General features: G+C 38.6%; 1 protein-coding gene across 2 annotated transcripts in view; it reads left to right on the top strand.

Annotated features, from left to right (window-relative positions):
- The first annotated feature begins 11,400 nt into the window (after positions 1 to 11,400).
- Positions 11,401 to 25,318, top strand: part of Dcx (doublecortin) — a 102,715-nt gene continuing 88,797 nt past the window's right edge. For both annotated transcript variants that reach the window (XM_090327038.1, XM_090327039.1), the window contains exons 1-3: positions 11,401 to 11,455; positions 13,178 to 13,563; positions 22,851 to 23,191. In XM_090327038.1, the coding sequence (XP_090183164.1) occupies positions 13,200 to 13,563; positions 22,851 to 23,191 (705 nt within the window). In that variant the 5' untranslated portion in view covers positions 11,401 to 11,455; positions 13,178 to 13,199. The remainder of the gene's footprint in view (positions 11,456 to 13,177; positions 13,564 to 22,850; positions 23,192 to 25,318) is intronic.

The following is a 25,318-nucleotide window of genomic DNA, read 5'->3' as shown; positions in this document are numbered from 1 at the left end:
AGGCACTTAAAATACAGTGTTATAGAGAAAAATATTCTTGGGAAAATGAATTATATTGCATTAATACTCTTAGAATATAACTGCTTTTGTGAAGCTTGTATTCTACTTTGGGCAAAAGTATAATGAGCATAACAAATAAGTATATTATCAAGTATGTTTGAAGATAATTGATGCTAGGGAAAACGTAGAAAGGAAATTTAAAGTGCTGGTTTGTGAAAGAATTTGCAATTTTATAGGGTATTCTCCATGAAAAAGCTAAAAGAGGTGCTGTGGCTCAACTGGTAGAGCAGTAGCTTTGAGAAAGTTCATGGACAGTGGCCCAGGCCCTGAGTTCAAGCAAGCCTCATGACTGGCAATAAATAAACAAACAAACAAACAAACAAACAAACAAATAAGTATTCTGCACTTATCTTGTTGTGATGTTGACCTCTGAGTGATGATGTGAAAGAAATGAAGGATATAGTATGTAATACTCATGAGGAAGTAAGAGCTAATATATATATATCATACTTAAAGTGTGGCAGGGTTTGTTCTGAACAGTACACATATATTTGCTCATTTGCTCTTAGTCTTCTCCAATTTGAGACAAGGTCTTATTATGTAGTCTAGGCCAGCTTCACACTGAACGATCCTCCTGCTTCAAGATCCTGGTTGCTGAGACTGGCTTGTCCATTTAATCTTTGTCATGACTGAGACAGGTAATACCACCATTCTTAGGATTGAACTGGCACACAAAGGAGTTAAGTAACTCACCCAATGCCACAGCTTGAAATTGGTAGCATTAGAATTGAACCCAGGTGGGTTAGTTCCAGAATTCATGTGTTTACTAAGACACTGGTCTTTGTCCTCCAAGTCAACACCACAAGATCTTTACGACTGTAGTTTTGTAATACATTGTGACTTTAATATTGATTTTTTCTGATGATCCTGGCTATTTGTCAAGATTTATATTATTTCCCTTTAATGTATTTACTTAAACTAATTATAAAAATTGGTTTCACTCTACTTACATACATGTACATAATTTATTTTGATAAAGTCTTCATATGTATTAGTCTTTCTTAATGCCTTTCCTCCCACCTCCTTCATTTTCAACAGTTCTTAAAGGCTTTCATTAAATATACACATACAGGTATATTTATGTGTATAAGCATGTATACTCTATATGTAGTATATATGTATACTTATATATTTGTATAGTAGCATATAATATAGAATGTATCACATATATTCTATGTATATTACACATGCACACATATACATAAATATATGTAGATATATAAATATATATACTCATGTATAGTACATATACTTATATATACATTTCAGCAGTGTTTTAATTTGATCAGTGTGATCAATCCCATTTGAAAATTATTGTTTTTATTTCTTGGGATAATTGATTTCTCTAGGAGTTGATTCAAAGTTTCATTAAGCCTTTTGTTATATTTCAATGGATTGTATAAAATGTGTCTAGTTTCAAACTTCTTCATGTACATATCCATTTTTGCTAGCTTATGTGTTTGAGACTCTTTCCAGCAATGTATGTTTTGACTTCTGTGTCAAATTTCAGATGGCTTTTGATGTGTGGGTTTATTTCTGCATCATGTATGTATGTATGTATGTATGTATGTATGTATGTATGTATGTATGTCAATTTGGGGGCTTGAACTTAGGTCCTGGGCACTATTCCTGAGCTCTTTGTTCAAAGCTAGTGCTCTGCCATTTTGAGCCACAGACCCACTTTTGGTTTTCTGGGGACTTATTGGGATGATTCTCACTAACTTTCCAGGCTGGCCTGGCTTGAACCATGATCCTCAGATCTCAGCCTCTTGTGTAGCTAGTACAGGCTTCAGCCACCAGTACACAGTTGATGAATCACTCCCCCCATTTTCATTGGTCTGTGTGCCTGATTTTGTGCCAGTACCATGCTGATTTTGTTACTAGGATTCTGTGATATAATTTGAAATCAAGTATTATGATATTCCAGTGTTGCTATTTTGGCTCGATTGTTTTGCTATTCAGTCTTTTGTGTGTCATTCACACAAGGTTTTTGGATTCATATCTTTTTTTCCATATCTTTTTTATTGTAATTAATAGAAGGGTTACATTATATTCACCAGATAGAAGGTGCATTATTTCACATACATTGATACCCTTTCTCATGTCTTGGTCCCCATTTCCCTCCCCCCACACCCATCCCCCATCTTGTTTTCCTCCCTTCCCTATCCGACTTCAAATAACCAAATACAAATATATACAATATATCAGATAATCAGGTGAAATACTATAACAATATGAGATAACCAAGGGACAGCAAAGAGATGAGAGATAACATAGTAAGTACATTAAGGACAACAATTTCATTATATGGCTTTTGTTTCTATATCCTAGAGGTCCTTTCATTTAGCGTCATACTACATGGCCTTATGTAATTAGGTTTTGTTCTATTGTAAATCTCTGCTAGGAGAGCCCAAGGTTTCTACTGATTATGACAAATGAGGGAGACTATTGGGCCTATGTTCCTTTGAGTCTGGCTTACTTCACTTAAGATTTTTTTTCTAAGTCTTTCCAATTCCTTACAAATGAGGCCATGTCATTCTTTCTGACAGCAGCATAGAATTCCATTGTGTATAAATACCACAACTTGTTGATCCACTCACCAACTGAGGGACATCTGTGTTGGTTCCATATATTTGCTATGGTAAATAGTGCTGCAATGAACATCGTTGTGCTAGTGGATTTAGTATATCCTTGTTTCTCAACGATTGGGTAAATGCCCAGTAGTAGAATTGCTGGGTCATAGGGGAGCTCTATGTTTAGTCTTTTGAGGAGCTGCCATACTGCTTTCTATAGTGACTGAACAAATTTGCACTCCCACCATCATGTAGTAGTGATCCCTCCTGGCCACATCCCCACCAACATCTGTTGTTACTAGATTTCTTGGTCATGGCCATTCTACCTGGAGTGAGGTAGAATCTTAGAGTTGTTTTCATTTGCATTCCTTTTATGGCCAGAGCTGTCGAGCCTTTCTTCATGTGTCTATAGGCCATTCTTATTTCTTCTTCAGAGAAGACTCTCTTTAAGTCTTTGGCCCATCTTTTAATGGGATGGTTGTTTCTTTGGAGATTAGTTTTGGAGTGATTCAATTTTTTTAGCTGTTGATATATTTTAGATATGAGGCCTTTGTCTGTTGTATGGTTAGTGAATCTCTTCTCCCACTCTGTAGGCTTTCTAGTTATTTTGCTTGCTATGTTCTTTGCTATACAGAAACTCTGCATTTTAATACAGTCCCACTTATCCAGACTTTCTCTGATTTGTAGTGTTTCTTGGTTCTTATTAAGAAAGCTTCGACCTCTGCCAAGGAGACCTAGTGTATCTCCTATTCTTTCTTTTTTTATTGTAATTAGTAAAAGGGTTACATGATATTTGCCAGATAGAAGGTGTATTAATTCACATACATTGATACCCTTTCACACGTCTTGGTACCCATTTCCCTCCCCCCCTCCCCCCCCACCCGTCTTGGTTTTCCCCCGTCCCTATCAAATTTCAAATATCCAAATACAAATAAATTCAATATATCAGATAACAAAGTGAGATACTATAACAATATGAGCTAACCAAGGGACAGCAAAGGAGATGAGAGATAACATAGTACATTAAGGACAACAATCATTCATTATATGGCTTTTGTTTCACTATCCTGGAGGTCCTTTCAATTAGCTTCACATTATATGGCCTTATGTATCAAGATTTTGCTCTATTGCAGATCTCTGCTAGTAGAGCCCAAGGTTTCTACTGATTATGACGAATGAGGGAAACCATTGAGCCTAAGTTCCCTTGAGTCTGGCTTACTTCACTTAATATGATTTTTTCTAAGTCTTTCCATTTCCTAACCAATGGGGTGATGTCATTCTTTCTGACAGCAGCATAGAATTCCATTGTGTACAAATACCACAACTTGTTGATCCACTCATCAACTGAGGGACATCTAGGTTGGTTCCATATCTTTGCTATGGTGAATAGTGCTGCAATGAACATTGTTGTGCTAGTGGATTTAGTATGTCCTTGTTTCTGGATGGTTGGGTAAATGCCAAGTAGTGGAATTGCTGGGTCATAGGGGAGTTCTATGTTTAGCCTTTTGAGGCACTGCCACACTGCTTTCCATAGTGGTTGAATGAGTTTGCACTCCCACCAACAGTGTAGTAGTGATCCCTCCTGGCCACATCCCCTCCAGCATCTGTTATTATTTGTTTTCCTGATCCTGGCCATTCTAACTGGAGTGAGGTGGAATCTTAGAGTTGTTTTGATTTGCATTTCTTTTATGACCAGAGATGTTGAGCATTTCTTCATGTGTCTATAGGCCATTTTTGTTTCTTCTTCAAAGAAGACTCTAAGTCTTTGGCCCATTTTTTACTGGGATGGTTGTTACTTTGGAGATTAGTTTGGGAGTGATTCAATTTTTTGAGTTGTTGATATATTTTAGATATGAGGCCTTTGTCCGTTGTTTGGTTGGTGAAGATTTTCTCCCACTCTGTAGGATTCCTAATTAATTTACTGGCTATGTCCTTTGCCATACAAAAGCTCTGCAGTTTAATGCAGTCCCACTTATCCAGCCTTTCTCTGATTTGTTGTGATTCTTGGTCCTTATTAAGAAAGTTTTGACCTGTGCCAAGGAGGCCTAGTGTATCTCCTATTCCTTCCTGTAAAGTTTTCAGTGTGTCAGCTTTTACCTCCAGGTCTTTGATCCATTTGGAGTTAATTCTAGTGCAAGGTGACAAAGAAGGATCCAGCTTTAGTTTTCTGCAGGTGCTTAACCAGTTCTGCCAGCACAACTTGTTGAAGAGACTTGTCTTTCTTCCATTCTATTTTTTTGGCTCCCTTGTCAAAGATTAGGTGGCCATAGGTCTGTGGTTTAATATCTGGGTCCTCAGTTCTATTCCATTGGTCTTCAGGCCTGTTCCTGTGCCATCCTATTCTTTCTTGTAAGGTTTTCAGTGTACCTGCTTTTTATCTCAAGGACTTTGATCCATTTGCAGTTAATCCTTGTGCAGGGGGACAAAGAAGGATCCAACTTTAGTTTTCTGCAAGGGCTTAACCAGTTCTGCTAGCACCACTTGTTGAAGAGTCTGTCTTTCTTCCATTCTATTTTTTTTTGGCTCCCTTATCAAAGATTAGGTGGCCATAGGTCTATGGGTTAATATTTGCATCCTTATTTCTATTCCATTGGTCTTCAGGCCTGTTCTTGTGCCAGTACCAAGCTGTTTTGGTCACTATATTCTGTAATTAGGTCTAAAGTTTGGTATTGAAATCCCCCCCTGCGCTGTTCTTTCTGCTAAGAATTGTTTTTGCTATACAGGGTTTTTTATCATTCCATATGAAATTTTGGATTGCTTCTTCTATTTCTTTAAAGAATGACATTGGGATATTAATAGGTATTGTTTTGAATTTGTAGGTAGCCCTTGGCAAGATTGCCATTTTCATGATGTTAATTCTTCCAGTCCAGGAGTATGGGAGGTTTTTACATTTCCTCAGTTTTGCTTTAATTTTATTTTTTAGGGTTTTAAAGTTTTCATCAAAAAGGTCCCTTACATTCTTAGTTAATTCCTACGTACTTTATTTTCTTTGAGGCTATTGCAGAAGGAGTTGCTTTCCTGATTGTTGCCTCATTCCTCTCATTGTTGGCATATAGGAAGGCAGTTGATTTTTGAGGGTTCATTTTATACCCTGCTACTTTGCCAAAGTTTTGAATCAGCTCAAGCAGCTTGGGAGTAGAGTCTATAGGGTTCTTTAAATCCAGAATCATGTCATCTGCAAAGAGGGAAAGTTTCATTTCCTCTTTCCCTAATTTGGATCCCCTTTATGCTTGCTTCTTGCCTCATTACTCTGGCTAGGAATTTTAATGCTATGTTAAAGAGGAGTGGAGAGAGTGGGCATCCTTGTCTCATTCCTGATTTTAAAGCAAATGGCTTTAGCTTTTCACCATTAAATATAATGCTAGCTGTCTGTTTGTCATACACAGCCTTTATTACATTGAGGAATGTTCCATGGATTCCTAGTTTCTCCAGAGCTTTTAGCATAAAGGGGTGCTGGATCTTGTCAAATGCCTTTTCTGCATCTATTGAGACAATCATGTGATTCTTGTCCTTGCTCCTGTTGATGTGTTGAATTATATTAATTGATTTGTATATATTGAACCAGCTTTGCATCCCTGTGATGAATCATGTTTGATCATAGTGTATAATTTTTTTCATAAGTTGCTGCAGACGGTTGGCCAGTATTTTGTTGAGAAGTTTTGCATCAATATTCATCAAAGAAATAGGTGTATAGTTCTCTTTCTTTGATGAATCTCTGTCTGGTTTTGGGATGAGGTTTATAGTGGCTTCGTAGAATGAGTTTGGCAAACAGCCTTCGTTTTCAATTTCGTTGAAGAGCTTGAGGAGTATTAGTGTGAGCTCTGTTTGAAGACCTTATAGAATCCAGTTGTGAATCCATCTGGCCCTGGGCTTTTCTTGGATGGAAGGTCTCTTATTGCCATTTCTATTTCAGTGCTTGAAATAGGTCTGTTTAGTTGGATTAGGTCTTATTGGTTCAGTGTGGGTATGTTAATATTGGCTAGAAATTCATCTATTTCTTCTTCTCAAATTTGTTGGCATAAAGGTTTGAAAAGTATTTCCTCATGATGCTCTGGATCTTGGTAATTTCTGTCATGATATTACCATTCTCATCTGTGATTTTGTTTATTTGTGTATGCTCCCTTCCTTTTTTGGTAAGATTTGCTAAGGGTCTGTCAATTTTGTTAATTTTTTCAAAAAACCAACTCCTTGTTTTGTTGATTCTTTCTATAGTTTTTTTGGACTCCAATTTATTTAGTTCTGCTTTGATTTTAATAATTTGTTTCCTTCTAGTGGGATTAGGGTTGGTTTGTTGCTCTTTTCCAAGAACTTAAGGTGGGTCATTAAATTGTTGGTTTGCAATTTTCCCAATTTGTTAACATAAGCACTCAGAGCTATGAATTTTCCTCTGAGTATTGCCTTTGCTGTATCCCTAAGGATCTGGTATTTTGTGTGCTCCTTTTTGTTAAGTTCCATAAACTGTTGAATTTCTGTTCAGATCTCCTTGATGACCCTGTGGTGATTCAACAATGTGTTGTTCAATCTCCATGAGTTACAGGGGTTTTGTTGGTGGAGATTGGTGTTCAGTTCCAGTTTGATGCCCTTGTGGTCTGCGAGAATGCAGGGAATAATTTGTGTTTCTGAATTTGCACAGGTATGCTTTATGCCCTAAAAATGTGGTCTATTTTGGAAAATGTTCCATGTGCTGCTGAACAAAAAAGCATACATTATGATGTTGCTGGGTGAAATAATCTGCAGATGCCTGTTAGATTTCGTTGGTCTATACAGTTGTTCAATTCTGAGGTTTCTCTCTTAAGTTTTTGTATGGTTGATCTGTCTGTAGGTGAGAGTGGTGTGTTAAAGTCACCAACAATCTATGTGTAGTTTTAGTGAAAGTAAAGTTTGCTTGTACTTTGGTGCTCCAGGATTAGGAGTGTAGATATTTAGGATGGTTATGTCCTCCTGGAGGAGAGATCCCTTTATTAATATGTAATAACTTTCTTTGTCTTTTCTCACTAATTTTAGTTTGAAGTCTGTTTTTTCTGATATGAGGATGGCAACTCCAAACTGTTTCTGGGGGCTGTTAGCTTGATAAACTTTATTCCAACCTCTCACAAAAAATATTTGTTTTTTTTTAAGGGCAAGATGTTTCTCTTGAAGACAGCAGAATGATGGATCTTGCTTTTTGACCCAAGTAGACAGTCTATGCCATTTAATTGGAGAGTTAAATCCATTGATATTGAGAGTTAGGTTTGAAAAATATTTACTAGTTCCAGCCATTTTTAGAAGCTTTCATTAGGGCCTGTGGCTTGATAGTTCTTGAGGTACTTAGCTGGTATGATTTTTAGGTGCCATTTCTTTGTCAGTATCACATTTGTGTTAGTTTTCAATGTGTAGAGCATCTTTGAGAATTTTCTGTAATGCTGATTTGGTTGCTACATAATGTTGCAACTTTTCCTTGGAATGGAAGGTTTCTATTGTTCCCTCAGTTATGAATGAGAGGTTAGCTGGTTACATATTCTTGGTTGGTAGTTATTTGTCTTAAGGGCATGACGTATATCCTTCCAATCTCTTCTTGCTTGCGTGGTCTCTGCTGAGAAATCTGTGGTTATTCTGATTAGTTTTCTGTTGTAGGTGATTGTTGGATTTATATCTTATATTTCTATAAATTATAACATTGGGATTTTGATGGGAATTGAATTGAATTTGCAAATTGTTTTCAGTAGCATAGTTATGTTCATAGTATTACATTGTGTAAGCATATGCTTATAGAAGGACTTTTTAGCTTGTTTAATTTTCTTTGTTCAGCATTTTATAGTTTTAATTGAATAGGTCTTTCACAAGTTTGGTTAAGTTTTCCCGTTGGTATTTTCTTTTTTCAAGGCTATTGTAAGTGATATTATTTTCTTAATTTCTTTCCCAGTGTACTCATTGGTATGCAGAAAATCTACAATTTTTTTGTATGTTGATTATGTATTTTGCTACTCGGCCAAAAGTATTTATCAGTTGTTTTGGGGTCATGTCTTTAGGATCATATCATCTGTTGATAGGAATAATTTGATGTCATATTTCCCATTTTGGAGCCCTTTTATTGTTTTGCTTATTCTAGCTAGGAATTGTAGACAAAGGATGGAGAGAATATGCACCTTTACTCTTGACTTTAAACAAAATAGTTTCAGTTTCTTTCAGGCTTTATATTATTATGTTTTTGTCAGTCATGGGGCTTGAACTCTGGGCTTGGGCATTGTACTTGAGCTCTTCAGCTTAAGGCTACCCCTTGAGACATAGCACTACTTCCATTTTCTAGTGGTTAATTGGAGATAAGAGTCTCATGGACTTTCTTGCTGACTTTGAACTGTGATCTTCAGATCTGAGCCTCCTGAGTAGATAGGATTACAGGCACGAGCCATTGCACCCGGCTTCTATTCTTTTATGAAATATTTGACATAAAATTTTCAGATTTCACAAAAATTTATGTTGAAGTTTTTCTTAGAATTGTTTTTGCATATACCCATTACTTATGGTGGTGGAAATGATATTCTGACAGCAATGTATCTTGGTACCCACGAGTATAGTCTCACTCTATATCTACTCAACACTTATGTTCTCTAACAGTCTTATGATTTTTCCACCAAAATTCTTAACATGTCTGTTGGATTTATGTCTAGGGAACTTTCTAGTTTTGTTTGTTGTTCTAGTATCACTTGTTATTTTTTACTCTACTCTACATTCTGTGCTTCTGAAATGTGATATAAAATAACTCTCTCTCTCTCTCTCTCTCTCTCTCTCTCTCTCTCTCTCTGTGTATGTGTGTGTGTGTGTGTGTGTGTGTGTGTGTGTGTGTGTGTGTGTGTGTGTGTAATGGCTGGTCTTAAGACATTAGCTTTGCTGGAGTTTCCGTATTTCCTTGCTCTTGTTGTTTCTTGCTTTTTGTTTGTTTTGTTTTGTTTGTTGCTTGAAATCAGGGCCTTACACTCTCCATTAGCTGTTTTACTCAAGGCTGGTGCTCTACCACTGGTATTCTCTTACTTTAGCCATACGTCCCCTTTCTATGTCCTTGTTCATAATCTTTGATACTTTTCTGTCCCTCACCTAAATAATCCTGTTTTTTAGAAATTGCAGCAGTATAGGGTAATAGCAGATGGAAAAAGATAGGGTAGACTCTGTGAGTTACTTAAAGTAGGGAGGGCAGCAACAAGAGCTATTGGTTGCATACTTGAGAAGCTAACACAGAAACTGTAGGCTTTACTGAGCCAATACCTTCCAGAGGGGAAAAAAGATTACTTGTTAATCACAGCTGGGAACATTTCAGGGGCTAGGTAAAATGGAACCATGATAGTTGAAGCCTACTATATATTAATGCATGAAGTCTTAATTGTAAAGAAGATAACTCCATTGCCCACTTCATCTCCCATCTTTCTCTTCAGTACTTTGGCCTGATCTAATGAGGTCAATTTGGGTGTTATTTTTTTCCATCACAACACATTTTATATATCCATTTTTCACATCTAATTTTATATTTGTTATATGTATATATCTTATCTTGTAGCTCCCAAATTCAGTCCATATAGAAAGTTTTCTGTGATGGGTGGATTTGATCTATCAAACTTTCAAAAGGTAAATGTTATCAATTTCATCCTTCCATGAAAATCTGTAGGCGTTTTTTGTCATTCCCTTCCCTCTTAATTTACACTGTTGAGACTTAATATAAAAAAGAAATAGTGATTGCTTGAGCTGGTGGCTCATTTCTATAATCCTAGATACTCAGGAGGCTGATATCTGAGGATCATGGTTCAAAGCCAGCCCTGGCACTAAAGTCAGTGAGTCTCTTATCTCCAATGCACCATCAGAAAATTGTAAGTGGTACTGTGTCTCAAGGGGTAGGGTGGCATCCTTGAGCTGAAGAGTTCAGGGACAAGGCCCAGGCCATGAGTTCAAGTCCCACAGCTGACAAAAAAGAAAGAAGAAATACTGATGGTGCATTCAGAGAATGTCTCCATTTCTCTCTTTAGACTACATTCAATAGAGAACATAGAATTTATTGGAAAATTGAAGCTCAATGTTTGCTGACCTGTAGAATTATTTCTTTCATTCTGATGTACCTGGACCAATCATATTGACAAAGGAACGTTCTGATGCTAATATCAATTTATTTTTGTTTTCTTATTCATTATGTTCCCAAGCATTAATGAATAAAAACTGTTAAGCTCCCTTCCCAAAAGAAATAGTGATGGATGCATGAACTAAAATGACTAAGAGAAGTTTCAGGTTTGATTTTCCTCTGAAGAGGATGAAAGGAAGGTGGGTGTTGTGGTACATGTCTATAATCCCAGTGCTTGGGAGACTTGGGAATCTGAAGTCAAAATGGGCTACAAAAGATACCCCACATCTGAAAGAAGAGGTAGAAAGGAAGTGAGCTACAATTCCTAAGAAGCAAGCTTAGGTTGTCTGAGTCTATCCACCAGGCAGATTAGGCTAAGGTTTTGGCTAAGTAAAATTGCCAATTTTCTGAAAGAAAGGGATAATACATTGCTCATTAGAGCATTCTGAACTTGCCTATGCAATCATTTGCTACCCTGCAATTTCCTGTTGGTTATAAATGAAACCTTTCTAGCTGTTAATGTGGGCTGTAAATTGAGGGAAAAAAGCATGCAATTAATCATAGGAGGTGGGGAGGGCTGTTCACTGAGCCTGAGTTACAGAGAGAAGCTGGACAAGGCACTAGGACCTAGAAGGCATCTATCCACCCTGGCAGGAATTTCTTGCTTGGAGCTCAGACAACAAAGGCATAGAGAGATTGGTTTTCTTTCTCTCAGCATCTCCACCCAACCAGCAGAAAACCGGTAAGTGAGGCTTTCCAGTGATTTTCAAGCAGAATGTAACAAATGTCAAACAGGAAAAGCACAAGGCAAAGCTCTCTCTGCCTGTCTGTGTTTATTTGTCTTTCTTCTCTTGCTTTATTTTTTGTCTTTTTCTTTTGGATTTTTCCCCCTAAGCTTCTACCTGGGATTTTCCTTTGGAAAAGTGAGTTTGATAATCCTTTGTTTTGACTATGATGTTCATTTAGAATAATTCCACTTGCGATTCTAAGGTGAAGCAAAACATTGTTGGCATGTCTGGGGAAAATGCTTGTTACTAGTCTTGAGGAGGTGGGGTCTTACTGCTGCAGGTTGTCTGACAGAGACAATGCTGAGCTCAGCATAGGTCATGGTGACATTGGGAAAAAGAAAGGGAGATTGAGACGGCTAAAACCACTAGCCACCAGTTACCCTTTATTTTCTGTCTCCCTGGTCTGTTGTAAATCTAAATTGGCAATGTGTAGCAGCTGAGCTCCATTTGCTTTGTGATTCCTTTTGCTTTTTATCCCCATCTGTGAGATGAATGCTAATAGTTTGGTTCCTAGGGTGTGTGTCACTACCTTGGCTTGTGTTTGGGGCTTTGCTTGTATTTGGTTTCATATTTCCATTGTTTGGGTGTGTGGGGGGTAGGGTTCAGCAGAAGGAGAAAAATCAATGCCTGTCAGATGACGGTCATTTGCCTTGGTTAATATACCTGGACAGCAGACAAGTTTGGGATGAATTATCTGTGGTGAAAACAAAAATGCTCTTTCGGTCAGGGTATAAACTCAGAACAATGAAAGGTGTACTTGTCCCATATGCTATTCAGCAGCTCATTTGGGAATTCTTGCACAAATAGATTATTCCATTAAGAGGTGTTATTGCATGCACTGGGAGGGGATGAAGCACTTGGGGATAAAGGATTGTGTGACCAAATGGTACTGAGAGGAAAGCAGAGCTAAAAATGTGTTAAATCACTGCTTTTTTCCCTAATGCCTGTTTTCGGCTTATTTCTTTTGAATTGTTGGAGAGCTGCACAAGCTTGGTAGTGGAGAGGGTTTGATGAATAGCACAAAGGCATTGGCTATTCCCTGGAGGCTGTCCCTTAAAAGAGAATCCTAGTTTCTTCTGGGGGAGGGGGCACACGCACATTAGAGTAGGGAAAAAAGGTTTGGAATAAAATGAAAACACCCCTCTTCCTACTCATTGTACTGAGATGCAAATACTGCTTCCTAAGCTGGAGATGCTAACCTTGGCTAGCTCCTTCTGTTCTCTTCAAGGGGAATTGTCAGGCTATGGATTCATTTACAACTGTTAGTCATGTGGGCATGTCTGAGGAAACAGATGCCAGTTTTAATGTATTTAGCCCAAAGTTACAATTTGATAGGAGCCAGTGTCAGTAAGTTCCAGGATTTTAAGCTGTTTCAAAATCTCCCCCTTCTCCTCTGTTTTGGAACCATGCCAAAAGTGCCTCCCTTTCCATCTTTCACTCCAACCCCCTGCCCCTCCCCTACTCAGCCCCTCCTCCTTCTCTATTAAGATCAATATTCCTCTGGGTCAGGGGCAAGCAGCAGATGGGTCACAGGCTTTCTTCCCCCACCAATTCTTTTCACAGGCAGCAGATTGCAGATCTGGATCTGGCTAATATTTGAATTCTTTCTTCCTCCCCTTCATCCCTATTTTTTTCTTTGCCACTCCTTACCCTTTACCCCTCTTTCCAACACTCAGGTTTCTGAGGTTCCACAGAAATATGGAACTTGATTTTGGACACTTTGACGAAAGAGATAAGACCTCCAGGAACATGCGGGGCACACGGATGAATGGCCTGCCTAGCCCTACCCATAGTGCCCACTGTAGCTTCTATCGAACCAGAACCTTGCAGGCTCTAAGTAATGAGAAAAAAGCAAAGAAGGTACGTTTCTATCGCAATGGGGACCGCTACTTCAAGGGCATTGTCTATGCTGTGTCCTCTGACCGTTTCCGCAGCTTCGATGCCTTGCTGGCTGACCTGACTCGATCTTTGTCTGACAACATCAACCTGCCTCAAGGGGTGCGCTATATTTACACAATTGATGGATCCAGGAAAATCGGAAGCATGGATGAACTAGAAGAAGGTAATTCAAATACTGGGTAGTGTGGCTTTTAGTCTTCATGGGCTTAAGTCGTGGTGAGGATAATTCCTTGTGTTTATCTGCCAGGATATGCAAAGTGAAATCTGAGTTGCAGATCTAAATTCTAGCTTTTGTTCATAATTAAGCTCTGTCAAGGCAGACCGTGACGTTATTAGGGGTGTAGCAAGGAAGGATGTTTCGTTGGGTTAACAGAGACAATTGTACTCAAATTTCTTTGAGGAACTGCTGAAAATGTATTTGTGAATTACAACTCATTGCAAATATGCACTCTAAAAGCAGGACTTCCCGGACATATTCACAGAGGATTATACTTTTAGGTAAGTGGTCACTGCACAGCTGTTGCTTCTAAAAAGCCCACTTCAGGGTGTGTCTGTGAGGCTGAGATCATTGGGAGAATACCAGTGAAAGCTGTAGGTATGCCCGGTATTTCAATAAACACTGTTTCTATTAGAATAGAAATGACTCATTATACCTAAATCTTTTTAACTCCCCTACAGATTTTCATATTACAACTCAATTTTACTATTAAATTGCCCCAAATCCTGGCAACCTGGATACCTAATAGGAAAATTTCAGTCCTTACCAAAATTTACTCAGCTATAAAATGTCCTTCATGGCCACTGAGAATATAGATCTTGGGTCAGGTTGCTCATATTGTCAAATAAATTTTATGGAAGATATTCCCCTATCTCTACTTTTCAACTGGTGGACACAGCATAGGATCAGTTTAACCACACACAGTGCTTTATACGATTGCCTCAATAATGAAAATGTCCTACATCCATGCTTCTCCCCATCATTCCTTCCCTCCATTCCTTGAATAAAGGTGGTTAAGAGCAACAGCTCACAAGGAAAACAGAATTATGAAATGATACAAAAATGAGAACCAGCACATTGAATGACTGGGAGGTAATACCCATCCTGCACTTTTATTGCTTCTAGGATTGCTGTTTTCCTAGACAAAGGAGCATAAGGGCTTACCTTGTACAATATCCTATTTCTCTCCTGTAGTTTCTGTTTCTCAGGCAGTCAGGCCAAAGGACTAGAGCTGATAAGTTAGTGTCCATATGTTACTGAGTCTCAGGATCCAATCTTTGAGTTTTTTACATAGATGACCTTGAAAAGCAATACTTAGGAGACTTCATTATTTCATCATGTGCAGAAAGGAATAGCAGAGCTTTTCTTGACCATCAAAAGACTGACCATTCTAATGTATATCTTCAAATAAAAACAATTCAGGGCACACTGGAAGGGTTTGAAGCTATGTTTAGGGAGCTGTCCAACAGAGTAATTGATAGGATATATGTCTTTGTTTCTGTAAGATGCATAGCTGAGTAAAATTGGACAGATTTCTCTATAATGCCATTCACAAACATATATGTCTTCTTTTCCTCTATCTGTGAAGTTCTAAAAGTCTTAATATATGCTAAAATATAATTCTGAACCAAGTGACATTGTATTTAGAACAAAGATTTGAGTATTCTTATGTTGGCTATAAGAAAGGTGTTATTCTGTTTATATGTGTATCTCTTTCTCTCTCTCTCTCTCTCTCTCTCTCTCTTTCTCTCTCTCTGTATGTGTGTGTGTGTATGTTTGTGTTAGGTGAGAGATTTGACATGACAATATCAAATCAATTGCATCTTTCATTTTCACTTCAGTCCTTCTAGATTACATCCCTCTCACCTACCACTCTTAGATGCAGTGATACTTCATGCTGAATTCCCCCACAGTATCAAATATGATCAGGAATCATTTGTATTTATGCAATGCCATCTATAAATGCAACACACAATGGATGGATGTCAGTGCTTTTCCAATCCTGAGCACTATCTATTCTGTCAAGGAAATCCAGGGCTATCTCTGGGATAATGTTACTATGATCGATTTTCACAATGCCACAGAGCTAAGTAGGAAATAACATTGAGATGAAAATGATAAGGAAAATTGTTCTTTTTTATCCTATTTTGTCCTTTACACATCCAGTAACAGACTGAATTCCCTTTATTTTGTTTGCATATGCAAGAGTTTAATCGAAAGATCCAGAATGCATATACATTGCTTCCTATCATGCTTCAAATTCAAAATACTTGGAAATAATCATACTGGATAAAGAATCAAGACAGATGCAAGTCAGTCATGCCTTGCAATCCTAGCTATTCAGGAGGCTGAGATCTGAGGACAGAGACTCAAAGCTAGCTAAGGCAGAAAAGTCTCTGAGGCTCTTATCTTCAATTAATGAGTAAAAAGAGCTGGAAGTAGAGCTTTTGCTCAAGTATTAGAGCACTAGCTTTGGGTATAAATAGCTTAGGAGTAGTTCCTAGGTTTGAGGTCAAGCTCCAGGACAAGCACAGGAAAAAATATCAGGAGGGTGGCATTCTAACCTTTGAGTCTGAAGATTATAATGGAAAAGATACACTTTTGTTTTAGTGCCAAGATCTGCCAGCTGTTAGCCTGTTTAAACGAGGCAGGGAGTCTTTGTTGAGCCTCAGTTTTCCTATCTGTAAAATGGGAATAACTACTTTGATAATTAGATGAGACAAGGAATATGAAGTAGTTAACTTTTTGCTGTTACATAGCACCATTTTCAATAGTAGCAGTTATGCTTTGAAACATTCTAGTTTAGAGCTAGTTAACTAAATGCTTGTGTTTGTCCTTATCATCAAGATGACTAATGGTATCCTTTTTTAAACCAGTTGTTTTAGCCCATTGTGATAACATACGCTTGTAATCCCAAGCATTTGAGAGGCTATGACAGAAGTTTTGTGAGTTTCTAGGGTATCCTGGCCTACATTGTGTCCTCCCTCCCTCCTCTGTCTCTCTTTCTCAGTCTCTCTCCCTCTCTCCCTCTCTCCCTCTCTCCCTCTCTCCCTCTCTCTCTGTGATCTCAGATCCTTGAGAAGCAAGGATTCCAGGTTTGATCCACCAGCATCTCCTGAGTTTTTTTCTTAAAAGAACAATTTTATTGAGGCATAACTTGCATACCATAACGTGAACTCATGTAAGTTATAATTCAATGATGTAAATGAAATTAAACAGCACAACTAACTAACCTTTTTTTTTTGCCAGTCCTGGGCTTGAGCACTGTCCTTGGACTTTCTCAAGGCTAGAGCTCTACCATTTGAGTCTCAGCACCACTTCCAGTTTTTTTTCTATGAATGTGGTACCGAGGAATCGAATCAGGGTCTTCGTGCATGCTAGGCAAGCACTCTACCACTACGCCAAACTCCTGGCCCTAACTAACCTACTTTTAAGCTATGTTGTGTGTTGGTCCTAGTGTGGAAATTTGGGCTTGGGTGCTGTCTCTAACTTTTTACTTTTGATCATGGTTAGCATTCTTGAGCTACACCCTCCGTTCCTAATTTTTGATCTTTTATAAAACATTTTTCTTTGTACTTACGTATTTGTACAAGGAGTTGCCATTTAACAAAGCACTTTAAGAAAACAATATGCTTCTTAAATGAAACCCTTTATTAATTAGCTGCCACTGTTTATTACCTTCAAGTTCTCTATTCCTAGAAAACTAACACTCAACTTTGTCTCTATAGATGCTTCTGGCATTTCATATAAGTTAAATCCTACAATATGTGGTCTTCTTCACTGCTTCCTCTCAGAATGTTTTCAAAACTTTATCCATGTTGTACCATGTACCAGCATTCCATTTTACTGAGGAATATTCATCAAGCTTGTTTGGTATAGCTCCTACGAGATAACTAAAATGAAACTAGTAAAATCATTCTTCTCTATGTTAGGGTAGTTGTGAGTATAAAATTAGAACCAGCAGTGGTGGTGCATGCCAGTAATCAACGAGGAGGATGAGGCAGGAGGATCATGAGTTTGAGAACAGCCTGGGTTACACCTTAGCTAGGCGTGGTGGCTCACACCTGTAATCCTATCTACTCAGGAGGCTGAGCTCAGAAGATAACACAGTTCAAAGTCAGCTCAGGGAAGAAAGTTCCTGAGACTCCTATCTCCAATTAGCCACTAGAACACTGAAGTAGTGCTGTGGCTCAAGGGGTAAGTTGGTAGCCTTGAGCTGAAGAGCTCAGGAAATGCACCCAGGCCCAGAGTTCAAGCCCCATGAACAACAAAAATAAATTAGATATGGTATGGGAACACAGTAAAACTAATAAGGAACAATTATTGTTAATAATAATAATAATAATAATAATGCTAGTGACAACTTGTAATGGCCAGTGGTTCCTAAATCTGCCTTCCAAAAAGCTTTCAAAGCTTTAGAAAAGATAAATTCCTGTATCATACCTCAAACCAATTGGATCTGAATCCCCACCGGTAGGTTCCTAGAATTTGTTTTTGACACATCTCATTGAGTGATTCTTAGGAGATCAGAGGCTTAGAAAATATTCATTTAAGTGATCATGACTATCTTCTGCAGTGTTAACAGTTCCTAGGAATGTGGAAATCCTTGTTTTTGCTTTGTGGATTGCAAAGAAATAAAGGAGTGTATAACATTCAGTTTCCAAAAAGCCAAATTATTGAATGATTAACCTCAAATGAAATGAAATAAAAAGCTAGATGGGTGGGGGTGGGGGAGGGAAATGGGGACCAAGACATGAGAAAGGGTATCAATGTATATGAAGTAACGCACCTTCTATCTGGTGAATATAGTGTAACCCTTCTATTAATTACAATAAAAATATATGAGAAAAAGCTAGATAACTGTCTGTTTACAAAGGCTGAAGTATCTAGAGGAACATTTTGAACTAAAGGCAGGTTTTCGATATCAGCTTTTCCATAACTTCTTTAGTACACAAAGGATCTTAGCAAAGCCACAAAGGAAGTGGCCCTCATTAACTGCATCCCCAGGCAAGTCAGTGAATGAAATCCACTGGTAGCATTTCCTTGTGTCTTTCCTTTGTCTTTCATTGTAGAATTATTCTCCTTCCTCTTATATCGTGTTCCATGGTTCCTAACTCTTTGTACACATGTACCGAGATCAAATTGAGGGGTACAATTATGACTTGTCTTTTATCTGTATGCTAATTTTGTTAAGTTTGGGCATTATTAAGCAGACCGTGGTGTGGAATATTTTCTATTGGGACAATCTTGGAAAATCTGAGCTGTATAGTGTCACTCACTATGAGCCAGTTCCTTTGCTGCAGATCACTTGTTCCAATGAGATCAAACCAATTTATTCTTGTTACTAAAGCAATCCCATTTCCAAAAAAATAGGGTTTGAAGATACCTGGAAAGGAGATGTATTGCTAGTAGGCATGGCCATCAAAAACATCATTTATGTCTTTAAAGGAAAATGTCATACAATAAAGTAGTTTAATATTTTCTTTTTTAAGAAGCAGCCCTGGAAAAAGGAGAAAGCCAGGCAAAATGCTTTTGCATTGAGAAGATGCAAATACATCTTTCTAACACTTTTGTAAATGCAATCAACCTAAAATTGAAGGGAAGTAAACATTCTATCATTTAGAACCCCTGGTTACTTCTATTTCTGCCATTCAGGCTGTGCTTCCATAACTTCATTTCCTTAACCTCTCACCAGAAAGCAGGTTATCAGTTCCAGCAAATTGAGGCTTTGCTGGGATTTGAAACCAGCCTTCCTTCTAGGTTCTCATGGGTGGGAAATAACCCCTGGCAGGATTGGGATAGAACTATGTAAAGGTGCAACCTACCTCACCCAGCTCTAGGTGTCAGGCAGTAAATATTCATTGCAAACCTTTACAAAATCAGAACAGGAAGGGTATTTGACATAGTGGTAGAGTGCTTGCCTAGCATGCACAAAGATGACAGTTTGATCCCTTGGTACCACATACATAGGAAAAAGCTAGAAATAGTGCTGTAGCTCTAGCCTTGAGAAAGACTAAGAGCCCAAGGACAGTGTCCAAGCCCTAAGTTCAAGGCCCAGGACTGGCAAAAAAAATCAGAACAGGGAAAAAGCCCTGTTCTAACAAAGCAGCTTATCTGATATCTTTCCAATAAACATGAAGAATCCTTAGTCATGAGCACCCATTTATTTATCATTTAAATACTGTTACAACTCTATTTTCTGTTTGATATGGAAAAGAGAAGAAAATTCCTTCTCATTCACATTCAGGTCTAGAAGTAACACACCAACCACCTAACAAAATATCTTCAATTATGACTGAAAAATTGAGGCTCAGAGAGATTGTGATTTGCACGAGACCACGTACCAACCAGTGCCTGGTTGGGCTATAAATCTAGTCATTTAGTGGGCAGTAGCAATGGCAGCAGTAGTTTTACTGAGTGTAATTTGCAGTACCTGGGGGGCTCCTTTCAGGAAACAGAAAGCCTTATCTTTGATCTGGGGGAACCCTCCCCCTACAGTGCTCATGTTCTATGGTAATCACTGCTTAGCTCCCTTGTGGCTGATCTTGTTTTCTCTCTCTCCTTCAGTATTTACTTTTCCCCCTCTATTCAGTGTTTACATCCTCCTTTCTGTCTATGCACATTGTTTCTTGTTCTCTTTTCTATTCTTTCACATGAAGGGCTTAATAATAGCTAGGAGAATTTATGAAGTGCTAGTCTCTAGACTTGAGCACTTTCTGCCCATCATCTGATTTGTGCTCCCCAACAATTCTATAAGGTAGATACTATTTTTAGCACCTACATGCTACAAAAAAGAAAGTATAGACAAGGAAAGTTCAGAAACTTGCCTAGAAGCACACAACTTGAAAAAAAAATGTGCCATTCTGAATGACATCATATCAGCTGTTCTTTTTCCACTACTTGGTATTCAGGCCAAAAGGAGAGAGAGGAGTGCCTGAAATGTACCCTCAGTAGGTACTCAGCATAGATTTGGCTGAAGGCTAGGCCCTCTGGAAAGTTCTTGGGTGCCATATGATACTATAGTTTGTCATCATGCTCATTTTAATCTAGGGCTAGTTAATCATACTCATAGTTCAGAGGCTTAAGAGGTTTAAGAGAGAGGAACGAGAAAGGAACAAAAAAAGTCCAGGATCCTAATAGGGCTACACAGCTGACTCTCCAAAAGAGACTGGATGAATGAAATCAGAAATATACAGCCTTGCACAGTTCCACACCACCAGTTGTCTGACATCGTTTTAAAGTGTATGACAAGTAATGGAAAATATCTGACTCAGAGGCAGTGGCCTCTTGGAAGGTGCCCATGAATCTGGTGAAGTACTAAGGCAAGAGGACCTGTCCAAGGGTGAGAATGTTGACTATCAAAGTCTAATTGAAAGAATCTCTTCACCATTCTAGGTCTCCATGGGTACCAGTCCTGGGGCTTGAATTTAGGGTCAGGGAGCTGTCTCTGAACTCCTCCCTCCCCTCACGGCTAGTGCTCTACCGCTTGAGCCACAGCTCCATTTCTGGCTTTTTGGTGATTGATTTGAGATGAGTCTCATGAACGTTACTGCCCGGGATGGCTTTGAACATGGAATAGCAACCCCCAGCCTCCTGAGAAGCTAGGATTATTGGTGTGAGCCACCATTATCCAGATTCCTTTGTTCTTTGGAGTCATCAATTAAATACTTATTTCTCATCCTTTGTATTGTATTAGTTAGCCAGTCAGAAAGTCAGAGAAATTAGAGTTTATCTTAGCTGGTGTCTTTGACTTTCCTGTTCTGGATATGCATATGTGTGCCCATTGGGAGAAATGCCATTGCTGATCTATAAGCCATCCCTTAACTCCTGCTGTTATGATAGAACACTAGTGAGGCTGAGGGCAGCTTTGGATCCATTCATCCTCCCCTCAGTGTCCTCAAAGGGGCCCTAGAGATTGTGACTGAATATTGTCATAGCATTGAGAAATTTCTTAATTAACATAACATAAGCGTTTGGTGCTGCAGCAAAGAAATCAATATTTGCAAAATTATTAACCTGAGGTTTCTAAATGTCTGTGTGGTTATCCTGCTGAGACCAAAGGAAGGAGAAGAGCCCTGAGACTATAATTGCGTTGCATGCTTTCTAGGGTTTATTTATTTAGGGTTATTACTACTTGACTTGAGCTTGATTAAATCACTGCATCTGCAGCTCAACCTCTGGATGAACTACTGTATACCTTGAGGCTTAAGCGCTTCATTCAGTGCTCAACTTTTTCAATATTCTAGCTAGACCTCAGGTGAATCTTTTTTTCTATTTTCTTTTTTTTTGCCAGTCCTGGGCTTGAGCTCAGGGCCTGAGCACTGTCCTTGGACTTTCTCAAGGCTAGAGCTCTACCACTTGAGCCTCAGCACCACTTCCGGCTTTTTTCTATGCATGTGATACCGAGGAATCGAACCCGGGTCTTCATGCATGCGAGGCAAGCACTTTAACCACTAGGCCAAACTCCCGGCCCCCTTTTTTTCTATTTTCTTCAACTTCTCATCTTAGATGCCCAATCTCCTCCTCTTGCCTCTAATACCTACATTTCTTTCACTGTATTAGTCATTTCCTCTAGCCCAAGAGAAATGTAAAACTTCGACTATGTACTTCCAATTCACAAGTCAAGCCTGTGTAATGTACTCTCACATTTCTACTTCATTACTTGTGGCAGCTAAAGGAAGGCATCTGTGAAGATGACTCCAAATGCTCATACTTAGTGTTCAGCATTAGAGAGGATGGAAAGGGTCAAAAGAACAGTTAGACTTGTAAACATAAGAAATGTTGTGTGTGTTTGTGTGTGTGGTTTTGTATGTGTATGTGTACAGGTACTTGTTTCCATCCTGGACATATGGGTGTATAAAAAGCTGTAGAGGACACATTTAGAACCTGAACACGTACACATGCACTTCATATTTCTGTGTTCCACCACTTAGTCCAATAGTTTGGACAAAGGATAGTCTGACTTCTAATCAAATACATGTTTTATACATAATGTACAAGGTTACTTGGTTCACTTTAATTGGAATAATAATGTGTTAACTTTGAAAATTCTCCTTGGTTCACAGTAAAACAAAGAGATGAACCTGTAAGTTTAAAGCAGTAACAGTGGGAAATAAAGTTGTTTTAAAAAAATGCTCCAGTAATTCTCCAGACATTAGCAAACATCCTAGAAACAAATATAATACTAAGGGTGAGAACCTCACTGTTTTAGAGTAGCTTGAGCGTTCATTATCGTTAGAACTATTAAGTTTTCAGGGTTCCTCAATTAGGTTGGCCATTAGATTAAAGAATGTTGGCTGATTACCTTTGAATTTGAATGAGCTGCTTGTCAAGGAGGCCATTTAGGAATCATAGCTAAGGTCGGTATTAGCTTTTATTTCAATGTCAGTGTAACTTTAATTGGAGTCTATATCAATTGAACTAATCACCTAACTACTAATTTCTTCCCGTAGGGGAAAGCTATGTCTGCTCCTCTGACAACTTCTTTAAAAAGGTGGAGTACACCAAGAATGTCAATCCCAACTGGTCAGTTAATGTAAAGACATCTGCTAATATGAAAGCTCCCCAGTCCCTGGCTAGCAGCAACAGCGCCCAGGCCAGGGAGAATAAGGACTTTGTGCGCCCCAAACTGGTGACCATCATCCGCAGTGGGGTGAAGCCCCGAAAAGCTGTGCGTGTGCTTCTCAACAAGAAAACTGCACATTCTTTCGAACAAGTTCTCACTGATATTACTGAAGCCATCAAATTGGAGACTGGAGTGGTCAAGAAACTCTACACTTTGGATGGGAAACAGGTAAGTAACTTTTCAGTGTGTTATTTTCATTCTTATAAACCTTTTGATGATTATCTCATCCTTATTCATGACTGTGGGAGGGACTCTTCACCTCTTCAGCACCTCTGACAAAGTGTATGTCACATTTGAAGGAAAGTGTCTGTGGCAGCAAAAATAATACTGAGGTTTTGAAATTTGATCTGATTCTGATATTCAAATACAATCATTAGATAGTCTCAGCTTTCTTATCTACGAAGGAAAATTGTCTTAGAAACTATATCCTATCAATTCATACTTATGAGTGTGAACTTAGCTATTGTATGATACAGTACTGAATATCTAAAACATATAAATGAAGATGTGATTATCCTGCTCGTTTTCTTTTCTTTTCTTTTTTTGCCAGTCCTGGGCTTGAGCTCAGGGCCTGAGCACTGTCCTTGAACTTTCTCAGGGCTAGAGCCTCAACACCACTTCTGGCTTTTTTTTTCTATGTATGTGGTACCGGGGAATTAGACCCCGGTCTTTGTGCATGCTAGGCAGGCACTCTACCACTAGGTCAAACCCCTGGCCTGTTTTTTTTTTTAATTTTAAAATTTTTAATTTTTTTTGCCAGTCCTGGGGCTTGCCTTGAACTTAGGGCCTGGGCACTGTCCTTGGGCTTTTCTCAAGGCTAGAGCTCTGCCACTTGAGCCACAGCACCACTTCTGGCTTTTTTCTATGTATGTTGTACTGGGGAATCGAACCTGAGTCTTTGTGCATGCTAGTCAAGCATTCTACCACTAGGCCAAACTCTCAGTCCCCTCATTTTCTTTGTTTTCTCTTTTTTATTTTTTATTTCAATATATAGAGGTGTTACAGTTATATTGGCCAGAAAGAGGGTGCATTACTTCCCAATTTCCCTCCCCCTCCCCTCATTTTCCCCTCCTATTTCAAATAAACAGGTAAACATCTATATAATATACCAAGTAACAAAGTGGGATACTGTAACAATATGCCGCTCATTTTCTTAACTAACCACTTGTTAGTATTTTGTTTACCTTCTGTGAAAAGAAGTGATCCTCAGATTCTCTGAAAGGAGTCACACTGATTTGTCTGGTTTATTGTCTTTGCCTTACACCGCACCCTATTTTTCTCTCCATTTTCCATGAGACATAGCCATCTTAAATTGGTTCCACTGATGACTTAGGTGAAAAAGGACTATTTGAGGATCCTAAAATTAGCCCAAGATAAATGTGCTATCTCTCCTTCTCCAAATCAGGTTCTTCACTGCTTAGAAAGTGCCACCTATATTTGTATCTAGGAAAGAATGCAGCCAGGCATCTCCATGTGACAGATGCACCATTCTCTTGAGCATAGGGATCTGAAAATATATGTCTAGAAATGTTCCAAGAAAATTGGAACAGGGGCTCTGTGTCTAATGGCTCCAAAGAGAATCTTGATCCATCATCTAGAAGACATGTGTGAATTATTCTCAGTGCATAAGTACCTCTTAAAATGCCTTTGGTGTCTGAACAACTACATTCTGTGTATTCTAAAAGAACAGATTTGAAGCCGGGCATGGTGGCTCATGCCTATAATCCTACCTACTCAGTAGGCTGAGCTCTGGGGATCAAGGTTCAAAGCTAGCCCGGGCACAAAAGGACCTGAGAATCTTATCTCCAATTAACCTCTAGAAAATGGGAAGTGGGGCTTGCCTCAAGGGTAGGGCAGTAACCTTGATTTGAAGAGCTTAGGGACAATGCCCAGGTTGAGTTTAAGCTTCATGACCCACAAAAAGAAAAGCAAATTCACCATACATTAAAATAACTGATGAGTGTTCAAATGCAGAACAGTCCTTTATTCAATAAGTTCTGATGTGTATACTCCAGGATTTTTGGTTTTAGAGAAATCTCACTTATATTCTATTTACTTTGTAATTTTAATAAATTTGTGGATTTTATCTATGCAGCATTACTTAATCTGAGCGATAGCTACAGGCATTGATTTTATCTAATTTGTGTTTGTTATGCCAGAATACAGCATTTGCTTATAATGATGTGGAAAGTTCCAGCTTTCAAGCAATCTGTCAAGAATATGCCTCTTCTGCTCTATCTATCTATCTGTCTGTCTATCTATCTACTATCTATCTATCTATCTATCTATCTATCT

This window comes from Megascapheus bottae, chromosome X, assembly GCF_031878675.1.
Source record: "Megascapheus bottae isolate mThoBot1 chromosome X, mThoBot2.hap1, whole genome shotgun sequence".
Taxonomy (NCBI): domain Eukaryota; kingdom Metazoa; phylum Chordata; class Mammalia; order Rodentia; family Geomyidae; genus Megascapheus; species Megascapheus bottae.
This window is presented reverse-complemented; position numbering and strand designations above follow the sequence as displayed.